General features: G+C 38.2%; 1 protein-coding gene across 1 annotated transcript; it reads right to left on the reverse strand.

The window, feature by feature from the left end:
* Positions 1-392: 392 nt before the first annotated feature.
* On the reverse strand, positions 393-11,405 carry LOC149832946 (homeobox protein HD1-like). The gene is made up of 5 exons (XM_090014790.1): positions 10,964-11,405; positions 10,742-10,862; positions 2,003-2,190; positions 1,530-1,661; positions 393-894 (listed from the first exon to the last, which is right to left on the reverse strand). Exons 1-5 carry the CDS (start codon positions 11,261-11,263, stop codon positions 754-756), a joined length of 882 nt encoding a protein of 293 aa, XP_089870916.1. The 5' UTR covers positions 11,264-11,405; the 3' UTR covers positions 393-753.
* Between the last annotated feature and the right edge of the window lie 986 nt (positions 11,406-12,391).

The following is a 12,391-nucleotide window of genomic DNA, read 5'->3' on the forward strand; positions in this document are numbered from 1 at the left end:
AAAATATGAGGAAACCCTTCCTCAACATAGAGGCAGTTTCCCTTTTTTTTCAAACTGACCATTTTACCCCTAGTCACTCGGGGTTATTTTCTGAGTGCCGAAAATCTTTGAAAAATGCTGTCTTCCCCTGGTTTTGACCTAGCCGAGCCTGGTGGGCTGGAGCCCACCCAGCTTGGCTAGGTGCGGGTTTTACACCGGGGGAAATGCTTTCTCATTATCCAAAAAAATGGAATCATAAACAATATTATGCAGACGCAAAGTACTGCTCAATTCCCAGCAATTATGGCAAAAAGGAGTTGCAGAGCAAGTTTGAACTTGCTTTCCATCACAATCGGAGTGTGCCTGCAAAAGATGTTGAAAAAGAACAAAAAGGCAGCGCCAGGAAACATGTAGCAAGTTAAAATTCTATTCATTATCTGTTACATATCTCACCAGGGAGAGAGTGCGGATCCTTCTCAACTGTGAACCATCTCTCTCTCTGTTGCTACAGGTTGTTCAAGACATCACTTAAATGCCACGGTGGTTAATTCCATCAGGGTACATAGTTCACTAGGTGTCATATAGATGAGGCTACACGTACGTATGTTTTGGCTCACATGATTGGAGGTTGCTTCCACATTTGCTTAGAATGTTGGCTTTTATATGGCGAGGAGCATGAGGCCAAGTATTAGCGTTCTCTGTCTTAGTTTGCAAGAGTAAATGTCATAGATCTTGTCAGGGGTTGTGTAGGAGAACAGGTTGAACCGCCCCAACCTACCCCTTACGCTTGGATTTCAACAATGTCATCGATTGCGAGTTGCTGTGCCAATTACGCTTTCTCTGGTTTATGAACCAATTGTTGATCTGCTTCAACTGCAACCCAGTCTCCTCTGCTAGTTTTGTCTTGTCATCCTCCTGCAAGCATATACATATCCGCTGTTATCAGCAAAATCTTTTTTATTCAGAACTGTGCGAAACTATTGCCTTATTGTGTATGTTTTAAATAAGGCCATGTCATGAGCAAGTATTGTTTTTTCTTCTCTGATAAGTGCTTGATGAACACGTTTGAGCAGAACCAATGCCCAAGATTTATTCTAATCTATGTTCATAGATACTTCTCCTCAATCACCGAGATTAAGCTGAAAAGAATCCAAAGAGACCATAGGTTCCATTAGCAGACAAACATTTTATATTTTCAGGATGAGATGGCAGACATTTATAGGATGGTATCATCTGAATTTAAACTGAACCAAACCATACAATACAATAGTTGCAAATATGTTCCTCTCAGCATTTTGATCCAAGTGACAATCACCACAAAAATATCAACGACATATATATGGTTGTGTTCATGACTCAATGATTTTCTACCTGTTTAAATGTTTTCTATGATATTTTTCATTTGTTTACTTTTCATGCCCATGTTATAAATAAGGAATATCAAAGAAAAAGAAAAAAAAAAGAGATTGCACGTGAAGTTATGGCTATTGGCTGTTATGATAATATGCAACTAATAGGATCCTTATGAACTCTAAGCAGCAGTTACTTACAGTTGGATAAGGCCATTTGGAGTGCTGCTGCCACCACTGTTTCAACACAGAAGTTGTATCACCGGGCAATTTTCCTGCTCTCCTCTTCCTCAATATCTCTTCTCTTACATCTTCAATCCTTGTTTTAAAGCCCTGCAGGTGACAGAAGCTTCCACTTTAAAATGCTAGCGTAACGACCAACAGAAGGATAGCTAATATGCCATAGCACTTGGAAGTTTGAAATTACTATGGTTTCTTTAGCTACCAGTATCAGTATCAGTACATTGGAGGATACTTGTTTCACATGGATACGGCCACTTTTATGAAGTTTTCAATATGACTAGCATGTAAGGGGCGCGAATACACGATGCGGGGGTGAACATGTATCCGTGTGACATAGTTCGAGACTGAAAAGACAAAAAGCCAAGGCAGTAAATCCTTGGAGAAAAATGCACATCAATTTCATACAGTAGTAACTGTTGAAAGAACATCACCTCTTTCAGCTCAATCTTCAACTCTTGTCTAACCCTCTCCATCAGGGATCGCTCAGATTCTGTTGGGAGAAGTGGGCCAAATCCCATTAGATCATGTCCATCTGCACTAGCATCTAGAGCATAGTCTAGCTGCATATCATCTTCATCATCTGACATTGTTGCTCCTGTCCCTTCACAAAGCGTTACTCCTACAGCAAGTGGTACAGTTGTTCTTAAGTGAAGGTTCACTAAAACATGACATTGTGGCCATTAATATTTTCAGGAGAAATTATGACCACTAACTGTTAATAGAAGAATTTGACAATCATATAGATTTCTCTAATCTTCATGACATATATCATGAAGCTTGTGAACCTTGACAAATCATCTTAGTATTTCACTGTCAAGCATGAATATCCTGTCATACGCCAAAAAGGAAAAAGAAAAAATATAAAAGGAGGCAACAGATAATGCATGTAGGTTTAGCTTATCACTTGTATCTAAACAATTGGCCAAACAATAACAGAAAACTAGAGATAAGTTCTTAGTAATCCAATGAGGGGCATAACCAAAAATTCTAGTTTGGCTTATCTTGGGCATGGAATGGAATCTAGCCTAACAGGGTCTGTTCACAACTTTTCTATATATTATTAGCTGTTATTGTATGTGAGCTTAAAAAACATGTATTTAGCTATCAATATGAGGATAAACATTGATATCAACACATCAAGCTCAATGGTCAAATAACCCCTTGTCCAAGCCATTGTGCAAGTTAATAGTACAAATAAAGTGACTTTCAGAAATCTGTCAAAAGAGAGAGAGAGAGAGAGAGAGAGAGAGAGAGACGTATTGTATTTCTTTGATAAAGACTACATCATATTAGCAAGTACATTTGGATTTCCATTCAATCTTCCTTGATTGTTATCTTTCCTGATCTTGCAAAGATCATAATCTTTCTCAATCTTTTCCTCAATCCCTGATGTTTATCTGCTAGACCTTTCTTCATTTCTAGATTGATCCATATCGTTTGATGGTTCGGTATAGGATCCCTTATAGACGTAAATAGATGATTTCTTCAGCACGATTTTGCTAGCTCACAAGAGAATAAACAAGCTGAAGGCAAAGGTTTAAGGAGTGTATTATCAACTTTGGCTTTTATTGGAGACAAACTAAACTTGAAGTTATTTTTTGATGACGAACCCTCGCTGAAGCTGGAAAAAACCCAATCACCCTGCCTTACGTGGTCCATCATGCACCAGTGGGGTTTGATCTGGTGCCTTCATCTTAGCACCCTCACAACCAACCCGCTGGCCACGCGGTGGTCTAAACTTGAAGTTATTATTTACCAACTTTATAAAATCGGGCTAACAATCAAATATGCAGCACCAATATCATTTGACATAAAATGGATGGAAGAGAGTAAATGTACTCTAATTCATGCAGAAAATAAGTAAGCCAAGTGAGTGTAGAAGCTGCACCGACAGTAGCTTTATATTCAAGGAAATGAGCAAATATACTTTGTTTCGGAAGCAGACGATTTTATTTTTGGAGGTACTTTTTTTTTTCAGCCAACCTGGTAGCATTAGAGTTTTAACGAGGAGGATTTTCAAATAGGAAGCCCATGAATAATTGCGTGTAAGATTTTAATCTATTCTCTTAATTGCACTCCATGTTCAATAGCAGAACAATGTATAAATTGCACATTTTAATAAGTCAAATATGTTTTGAAATGTAAAATATCAAGGAACACTAATTGCACTACAATGCCAAATCACGAAGAGCATCTTCATTAACATGCTTGGAATGGACGGTGCAGGCAAGCATAGCGGTGGGAATTGAATTTCTCACCCTATGGATTTTCATAATTATCTGCAATATTGGTATTTCTAAGCTTCCAGCCTTTATTCTTAAACAGTTTTTCATTGATGTCTCGTGAAAAAAAATAGTAGATGACTTTCAGAGAAAAAAAATATTAGGTGGAGTAAAAAGGAAAAAAATTGAATTTAATAACTTTAATTTCTGAGAATTTACTCAACCATTTTTATGGATTTATAAGATTCTAACAAATGAAATGAAAACTGTTGGCAAATAAAAAATATCACCTATATCAGTGACTAGGGTCTCAAGTAGAAGTTCCCTCATAACGAGGTTGTATAAATTCACAGCCACAGAATGAAGGCCGTTCTCAAGAGCACCCTCGTTAATAACTAGTTGTATAGCAGTCAATTCCTGCCGCTATATGAATAAGGTTTCATTATGTCTTGCTGAGTACTCTCAGAAAAAAAATGAGAGAGAGTCTTTTCCTGTTCTAGAAACTTCCTTGGTTCTTCTAAACAAAAACTCTTGGTGTAATCATCTCAGCATATTCTCACGCCAAACTGGCTTCTATGAGTGAGACACTCTCTCTCTCTCTCTCTCTCTCTCTCTCTCTCTCTCTCTCTCTCTCAGTAATCTAGTGCTGGCCTTGGATTGCAAGTTATACATGAAAAAAAAAAGCTAGTGTTCATGGAAATTAACTACTCTAGACATATCGCACTGGTTTGTGAGGGTGGCACGTTGACCAATATGAATGCACGTGGGAACAGCTACACTAGAAAGGAACATTCACATGGACATCATTATTAATAGATTTAGTCTGGAATTTGATGAGGTCAAATGCTCATATTTAAAGAAAGGTTAGGCGTTAGAGTGGACATGGCATGGACCACCGGCAACTTCGTTCCAACGTTATGAGCAACATTATGAGCCACCATGTGCCATTGAATATGGCAGTAGGCATCATATTTATTGCACCTACCCAGTCGCCTAAACTTTTATATATATATATATATATATATATATATATATATATATATATATATATATATATATAGAGAGAGAGAGAGAGAGAGAGAGAGACGGTAATAATGGATATAACCTATGCAGCTAGTGCTCGCTTCAGCCATGTCTAGCATAAAAATTTGCATTTACTTTAGACTAGATCTAGTTCGGGCATAAGTTATACTAAAGGCCCGCTGCTTTATAATGGGACTTGAAAAAGCTGTCCAGCTTATTTTCTAATAATATGCCAGGTTTTATGATGGATACCTGAAAAAGGAAATTAACGAACAAAAAGAAAAGGGAAATATAGTATCTAATGCAATGTTACCATTTGAAGAGCAGTAGGTCCACAACCGTCTCCAGTTTTTATAGACCATCCATTATATATTCGTTGCATTCTTGTTCCATAACTGGAGTTAGGAGTCCACATAAATTTCATGCATTCTTCATGGCGTTGGCACTCCACTAGTGATATAAATAATAAAATAATGTAGTTTTTTTTTACGACGGATTCTTGAGCATTTCAAGTGTTGGATCAAATGATTTTTATAACATTTAAAAGGAAAAAGGTTAAAACAAGGCTCAAGGGAACGTATCTAATTGACAATATCGTTAGATGCAAGAACGTAACATGTTTACTACCAGACCGGGTAACTGAATATGTTTACTGGTATGAACCAAGATTTTCATAAGTTTTTTTTTTTTTACTTTTTCCTAAAATTTCAATGTGATCTAGAGGTTTGGTTTTATAGAAATACACTCTAGGAATATCCGATTACGAAGTAAAAGAAGGATCTTTTAAGACTTGAAAATCAATGACTCGTAATTTTTGTAAATATTCAAGCATAAAAAATTGCATTTCTTGATCCTATTACGCTGATCCAACAGTAGATTCCTAGCAAATGGGTTGTGCTGAATGCATCTGCAGGGTCAGATTTGTAAAAAAGCCTATTAAAATCTTGGTTTATATTAGCAAACATATTTTGTTGGTAAACATATTTCAGTTTTTCATACTAAACCCATGTTGTCCGCACCTGTGGAGGGGAGAAAACCATTTTTTCTATAACGGTTGGGGTTACATCAAGGATCTGCATTTAAGCTCTTTCCTATTTGTTATAGTGATGGATGAGCTTACAAGATCAATTCAAGAAAATGTACAGTGGTGTATGTTGTTTGCTGATGATATTGTTTTGATTGACGAGTCTAGAGTTGGGGTTAATGCTAAGTTAGAATTATGAAGACAGACATTGGAAGCAAGAGGTTTTAAGTTGAGTAAGAGTAAGACAAAATATATGGAATACCAGTTTAGTAAGCAAAGCAGTAGTGATGGGAGTGTAGTGAAACTTGGTGAGCAAGAAATACCGGTGGATGATTGTTTCAAATATTTGGAATCTATCATTCAAGAGTATGGAGAAATTGATGGAAATGCTAATCATAGGATAAAGGTTGGGTGGATGAAATAGAAAATTGCAATTGGAGTGTTGTGAGATCGTAGAATGCCATTGTGGTTGAAGAGAAAGTTTTATAGGACAACAATTAGGCCCGCTTTACTATATGGTATGGAATGTTGAGCTCACTGCCACGTCTAAAAATCAGCGAGATCTTCCTTTATGTTAATAGTGTTGCCCTCCAATTTATTGTGAAAAATGTGTGTATACCCTTGCCACATTGTGGTGTAATAAGGTATATCCTGGTATGTTTAGCATTTAAAGGTGCATTGAGGCACTATAGAGATGCACTCACAGGGCACTCTCTTGTCCAGGACTATTTTCTATGCTAACTCGCATGGGTGGTCCAAGTGTTTGACCATCTCCTGCTAGCAACTTTATGAGGCTCCTAACAGCCCATTAAGGTGATTGAAGCTGCATATGCCTTCTCCAAATTAAAGCAATATGCATTGCCCAATAAGCCAATCTCTCATATTGACATCTGTTTGATTTAACAAATCATATTTCTTTATCCAAATTTTAGGTACCCATACTTGTTCCTCTATACCAAAAGCAATGTCCTAGCTTAATTTAAATTGCCTGGCAAATCAGGGATCATCTTGATTGCATAAAATAAGATTCTCCATGCCAGTCATCTTTTTCCATTCCTGACTTCTAAGGAAGGGTGGATCAGGTGCAATGTGATTGCACACTTTTAGTGTGCTGCTGCACCTGATCACCCATCATCTTCCCGATACAATCTGTCATCTGTGGGACCCAACAGCATATGGTAGGTGATCAGGTGCATCAGCACACTTGAAGTGTTGAGTATTTTGCCGAGTGCTATTGCACACCAAAAGTGTGCTGCTTCGCTTGACCGCCCTCCATTTCACTGTTGGGACTCACATCTGACAAGCTGTACCCAGCGATGGAGGGCAGTCAGGTGCAGCGGCACACTTTTGACGTGCAATGTTATTGCACCTGAGCTGCCCTCGTATTTTGCCACAGGGTGAGCTGTCCCTTGTCTTGTGTGTGGCATGGTATTCCATCTGTCCCACTGCAAGACAACAAAGAAACGGTACCGTATACCGTATTTTGGGTGTGACAAAAGTATTTATTTCAGTGGCATGTTTGCCGTTGGTTCTAATCAGAATGAACCAGCAAGGCCCTAGAGAGTTAACCCAACCTACCCCTGGCCACGAGTGTCGGTGCAGGACTGGTAGTTCCCCTAGTACCAATGATCTCTAAGTTCATAAATTTTGATATGATTGACCAACTTCTCTTCAGTCACAACTTCTAGTATAGCATTGAATTAATATAGGAGGCTATTAAGAATAGTAAGTTTTAATGCAATGTGAAGAATACTGGAAGGAAAACTATAGTTAATGGAAGCTTGCCAGATTTCATTTCCATTTTTAGTTTTTAATTCCTTTGGTAAAGAAAGCCAGATTCCTACAAGTCCATTAATCAACTAAAAAGTCATAATTAATTGATCTAGGAGTCTAGCTAAGAGTTTTATATCGGAGAAAAACCAACACCTGATCAAGAAGATATATAACATCAACTCAACAAAGAAAAGCAAGAATAAAAATGTGGAGAAATATTATTGAATGATACTCTCTCAAAAATTATTATTGAATGATATTGTTATTAATTCCTTACCTTCTCGCTCTTTCTCATGAAAAGTTACATTCGCACTGCACACACACCTATGAGGCTCTAGACATAAAGGAGAAAGGAAAAGTTTAAATAAAAATAGGAATTGCACAGCGTATGCATTCTGGTGAGAAAAAGGAAGCGTCTAGTTCATATGGAAGGGGGAGCAGACCGTCCATTGGAATGAGCAGTAATAAGATTGTTGGAAGCTTAGCTCACGTCTGAACAGGGGATAATTTTTTTTGTTATCTTTTTTCGAATATATATACATAGAAAAACTGGAATATGTTTACCAACCAAATATATTTGCTGGTATGAATCGAAATTTTCATAGTATTTTTTGTAAATCTAATCCTGGCATGATCCATTTGCTAGGAATCTATTGTTGGATCATAGTAATCGGATCAAGAAATATGATTTTTTATGCTTGAATGTTTATAAAAATTCTAAGCCATTGATTTTCATCTCTTAAAAATCCTTCTTATACATTGTAATTGGATGATCTAAGAATCTGTTTCTATAAAACCAACCGTCTAGATCACGCCTGCAAGGTGAAATTTTGAAAAAAATAAAAAAAACTTATGAAAATCTTGGTTCAAACATATTTGGTTGGTAAACATATTTTAGTTACCTATATATATATATATATATATATATATATATATATATATATATATATATATATATATATATATGTGTGTGTGTGTGTGTGTGTGTGTGTGTGTGATGGGGACCTTTCTACACACTTTTATAACCATTATGAGGACATCTGAACTCGTTCCTCTATACCTTAATGTTAATGACCCCAGTGCATAAATCTTGACATTTAACAGGGAAAAGGGTTCAAGACCGAACTTAAGAAAGTCCTTCAGAAGACTGGTCCGACTTTGAGAGCTGATCCACAACATATCCATATTCGGCCACAACCGTGATCACATCTGCTAGGTCTCGCTGAATTATCCAAAGTATATGGGAGACCGAAGAAGCCTTATCCCTCAACACACGATGGTTCCTTACCTATCACACTCTCTCCACCAAGCAATACAGATCCACCATTTCCATCTATTTGATCCCCGTACAGCCGACAGGCCCAAGATATAAGTACGCGAAAGCATGAGGAAGGGGTGATATGCATGGACATATCCGGCCAGACAAGCTTGAGTAGTTCTTGAGAGAAACTGCAGAACCAGAATAAGTGGGTCGTTCTCTCCCAGTAGCGACAACAAAGGGGACACCTGCTACAGAGTTGGACTCCAATTTTCCACAATCTATCATGGGTGTTGATCTTTTCCACAATGCGAAGAACTTCGCCTTAGGCGAGGGGCCTCTACACCTGATCGCTTGCTTATCAGCATTCTCTTTCATCCGTTATTCGCATAAAATGCATTAACTTGGTATCTCGTAAACCAATGGATGCAATGTTGAAGACAATCATTTTCTATACATGGGAAACCATCCTTAATTAATATATTTCAATCTTTGTCTTCATGCAGAAAAGCCTATGAAAGGACGAGGTATACGCAAACTTTTACATGTAGTGCAAAGCTTCATTCCAGAGGGATGCCAATCCTTTTTTCTTGTCATATTCTTTGTTGCTTTCGATAGGTCGAAAACCCTCAAGAATCTGTTACCGCATGCACAAAACGTTTGGAATGAGACCCTCTTCTGTTTCGTCCTAGAAGAGCAGATCAGATGATCCTGTTTAGGCACCAAAAGGAGCATTCATGGCTCCCACCTATCCTTATGAGATCCTATTCTCTCTCTCTCTCTCTCTCTCTCTCTCTCTCTCTCTCTCTCTCTCTCTCTCTCTCACTCACTATAAATATATATATATATATATAGGAGATACATAATTATTAACAAGTACATTCTCGTAGTGGTACCACCTCGCTTGGTAGGCTTCCAAGTAACTATTACGGCAGCTTAGCTAGTTGAATGTACCGAAGGTTTTATTATACTTCTAAAATACCGTAGCACACGTTTCTCTATCAGTATGACAAAGTAAAGTTTTCTGTCACTGCCTCCAACGTAGTAACTTGGTGGCTTGGCCAATATATTCTTCAATGACCTATGTAGTTTTCGATGTAAACAAATTAACAGACCTCATATATGCCCCTGCTCGAGTTTCTCCAAGGTAAAACTCAATCATGGTGCAACCACCCAAACTACCAACTCTTGTGCACCACACATCCCTCTTCTTTTTCTTCAATCAAACTCATGTACCAAATTCAACGCATTTAAGGCCTCCAGTTAGCAGGCGTTATAGTGGTAGTTATATATATATATATATTGGAATGCGTAGATATATAGAAAGCAGAAAGAGATTCACCAAACACAACAAAAAGAATACTATTGAAATCCATGTCCCAAATTAAAAGAATAAGAAATACAATTATGCAAGGTGGGCGTATTGGATTGCACCCTTCCTATATTTGACACATAAGAATGCCATCTAAGAAATCAGAAAAATCAGGTGGGGGTTTAATCTAATCCATTTCCTTGTACTCCCCATACCTAACAATTCTTAGTACTTAAAAAAATAATAATGATGGGCCCAATCCCACCCACCTTTTTTCTTCTAATAAGAGAATGGCGTAGAAGATAAAAATGGATATTGGTCATCTCTTTGCCTGTTCTATGACACCAAATACATGATCCCTATGGCTTTCTTCCATCAAAATCTGAAGCATGAATTTGTTGTCTCACACTTTTATTTCTCTAATTCTAAATAGCAAATTTTGATACACAAAACAAAAGATGTTCAAGAAGAAAAAGTAAAAGAAAAAGAGAATAAACCTTTGATATCTTCTGCAATACATGAGAGGAACAAGAGACTAAGATAGTTTTTTTCTGGTACCTGTGAGTGCTTGGAGCGATTGTTCAATCTCTCGACATGCTCGGACGGCGTCAACGGCGTGGATTCGTACGTGTTGTTGTAGTTGTTCTTTGAAAGAACACAGAACCAAGAAGTACTGAGCCTATAAGAAATCAATGATGACACCCACAAGAGAAGAGAAGGATGTCAAAAATGAAGTAGAAGCAAAATAGTTAATGAGGTATTTTAATGCTGAAGGTATACCAAGAAATGATCCAGCTCTTGCTTGTCTTGGAGGGAGAGGAACTGGCTGTTGGATCGAATGGAGGTGTAGTTGTGGATGAGATGGTGGGAGTGGGAGAGTTGGGTGTCAATGAGGGAGAGTTGGTCGATGGGGGTGGCGACTCTGAGGCAGGAGATATGTGCCTCGAGAAGCTGCTCGTAGAGGGGGTTCCCTACAATCTCAGCCTTCAGCAGCTGCTGTTGGTGCTGCGCAGACGACATCTCATCCCCTCCAAACCTCCCGCTCATCAACCCCATCCCTAGTGCGTGCTCTTGCTGCATCTTCAAGCCTCCTCTCTCTCTCTCTCTCTCTATACACCCTTTTGGTAGATTGGATTAAGCGCTATGTAGAGAGAGAGAGTATGTGGGGGGTGTGAGGACCACAGGGGGAGGATTTATTGGAAATTTCTTTTGGTGGTTTTTTTTGGGGGAGTGGGGATGTTTGCAGAAGATGCGGTTTTCTGGTTAATGGTGTGGTTTCATGGGGATCTGGGAAGAGAGAGAGAGAGGTTGCTTTTCTGGAGGCCCATGAGAAAGAGGTACAGAGTGCCTGTTCTTTGTGTACGTACAAGGAAAAATATGTACATGGGGTTCATGAAAAAAGAGAGTGCACTCGAAAAAAGATGGGTGAATTAATTGGGGTGGTGCTTGTGCTACCTGCTTTGCAGGTATTTTGATGGGCTAACCGAATACAATACAAGAGAGAAGAGAAGGGAGGGAGAGAGAGGATGAAAAAATTGATGTAATTCTAGTGCAGCAAACAAAAAAGTCGGGAACAGATATCAGAGAGTTCAGATAAAAAGGCACAAAAGATGCCTTAATCCTCCTCATCATCATCATTACCCTTCTCTCTCTCTCTTCCTAGTTTAACCATGGTTAAACTAAGTCTGGTTGGAGATTCTGGGAATAATGTTATGGTGGTTTGGTACGCTTTTTTGCTTTATAGAATTTGGAGTTTACAAAATTATCCCCAGTCCAAACCAAAATTTTAAGAATGTTTTTTTTTTTTATATATAACAGACTTTTAGCTCTCTATGTTTGTGCTATCAATGAAACACCCGGGCACCAACGGGGGGCTCTGCTTGTCTGGTAAGAGACCTTGTGTTGGGATGTTGCAGGTTCAAAACCCAATGGCATAGTTGTATAACGGGTAGAAGTCTGCCTAACCCAACTTGCCTTTAAAATAAAAAATAAAAAATGAAACACTCGGAAAACCTACCTTTCAATTGATGCTGTCATAACCCCAAATTCTGCACCAATCATGAAGCTATCATAAGCTTAATCCATCATTTGATGTCAAATTCACTAGGACACGACGCGGTGACCTATGCCATTAATTGTTGTCTTCCTCTTAAATCCGGCAAAAAACTTTGTTCTATAGACTGAGCATATATCCTATTGAGTGCACGT

This window comes from Nuphar pumila, chromosome 7 (genome assembly GCF_984573655.1).
Source record: "Nuphar pumila chromosome 7, dmNupPumi1.hap1.1, whole genome shotgun sequence".
In the NCBI taxonomy this organism is placed as follows: Eukaryota; Viridiplantae; Streptophyta; class Magnoliopsida; order Nymphaeales; family Nymphaeaceae; genus Nuphar; species Nuphar pumila.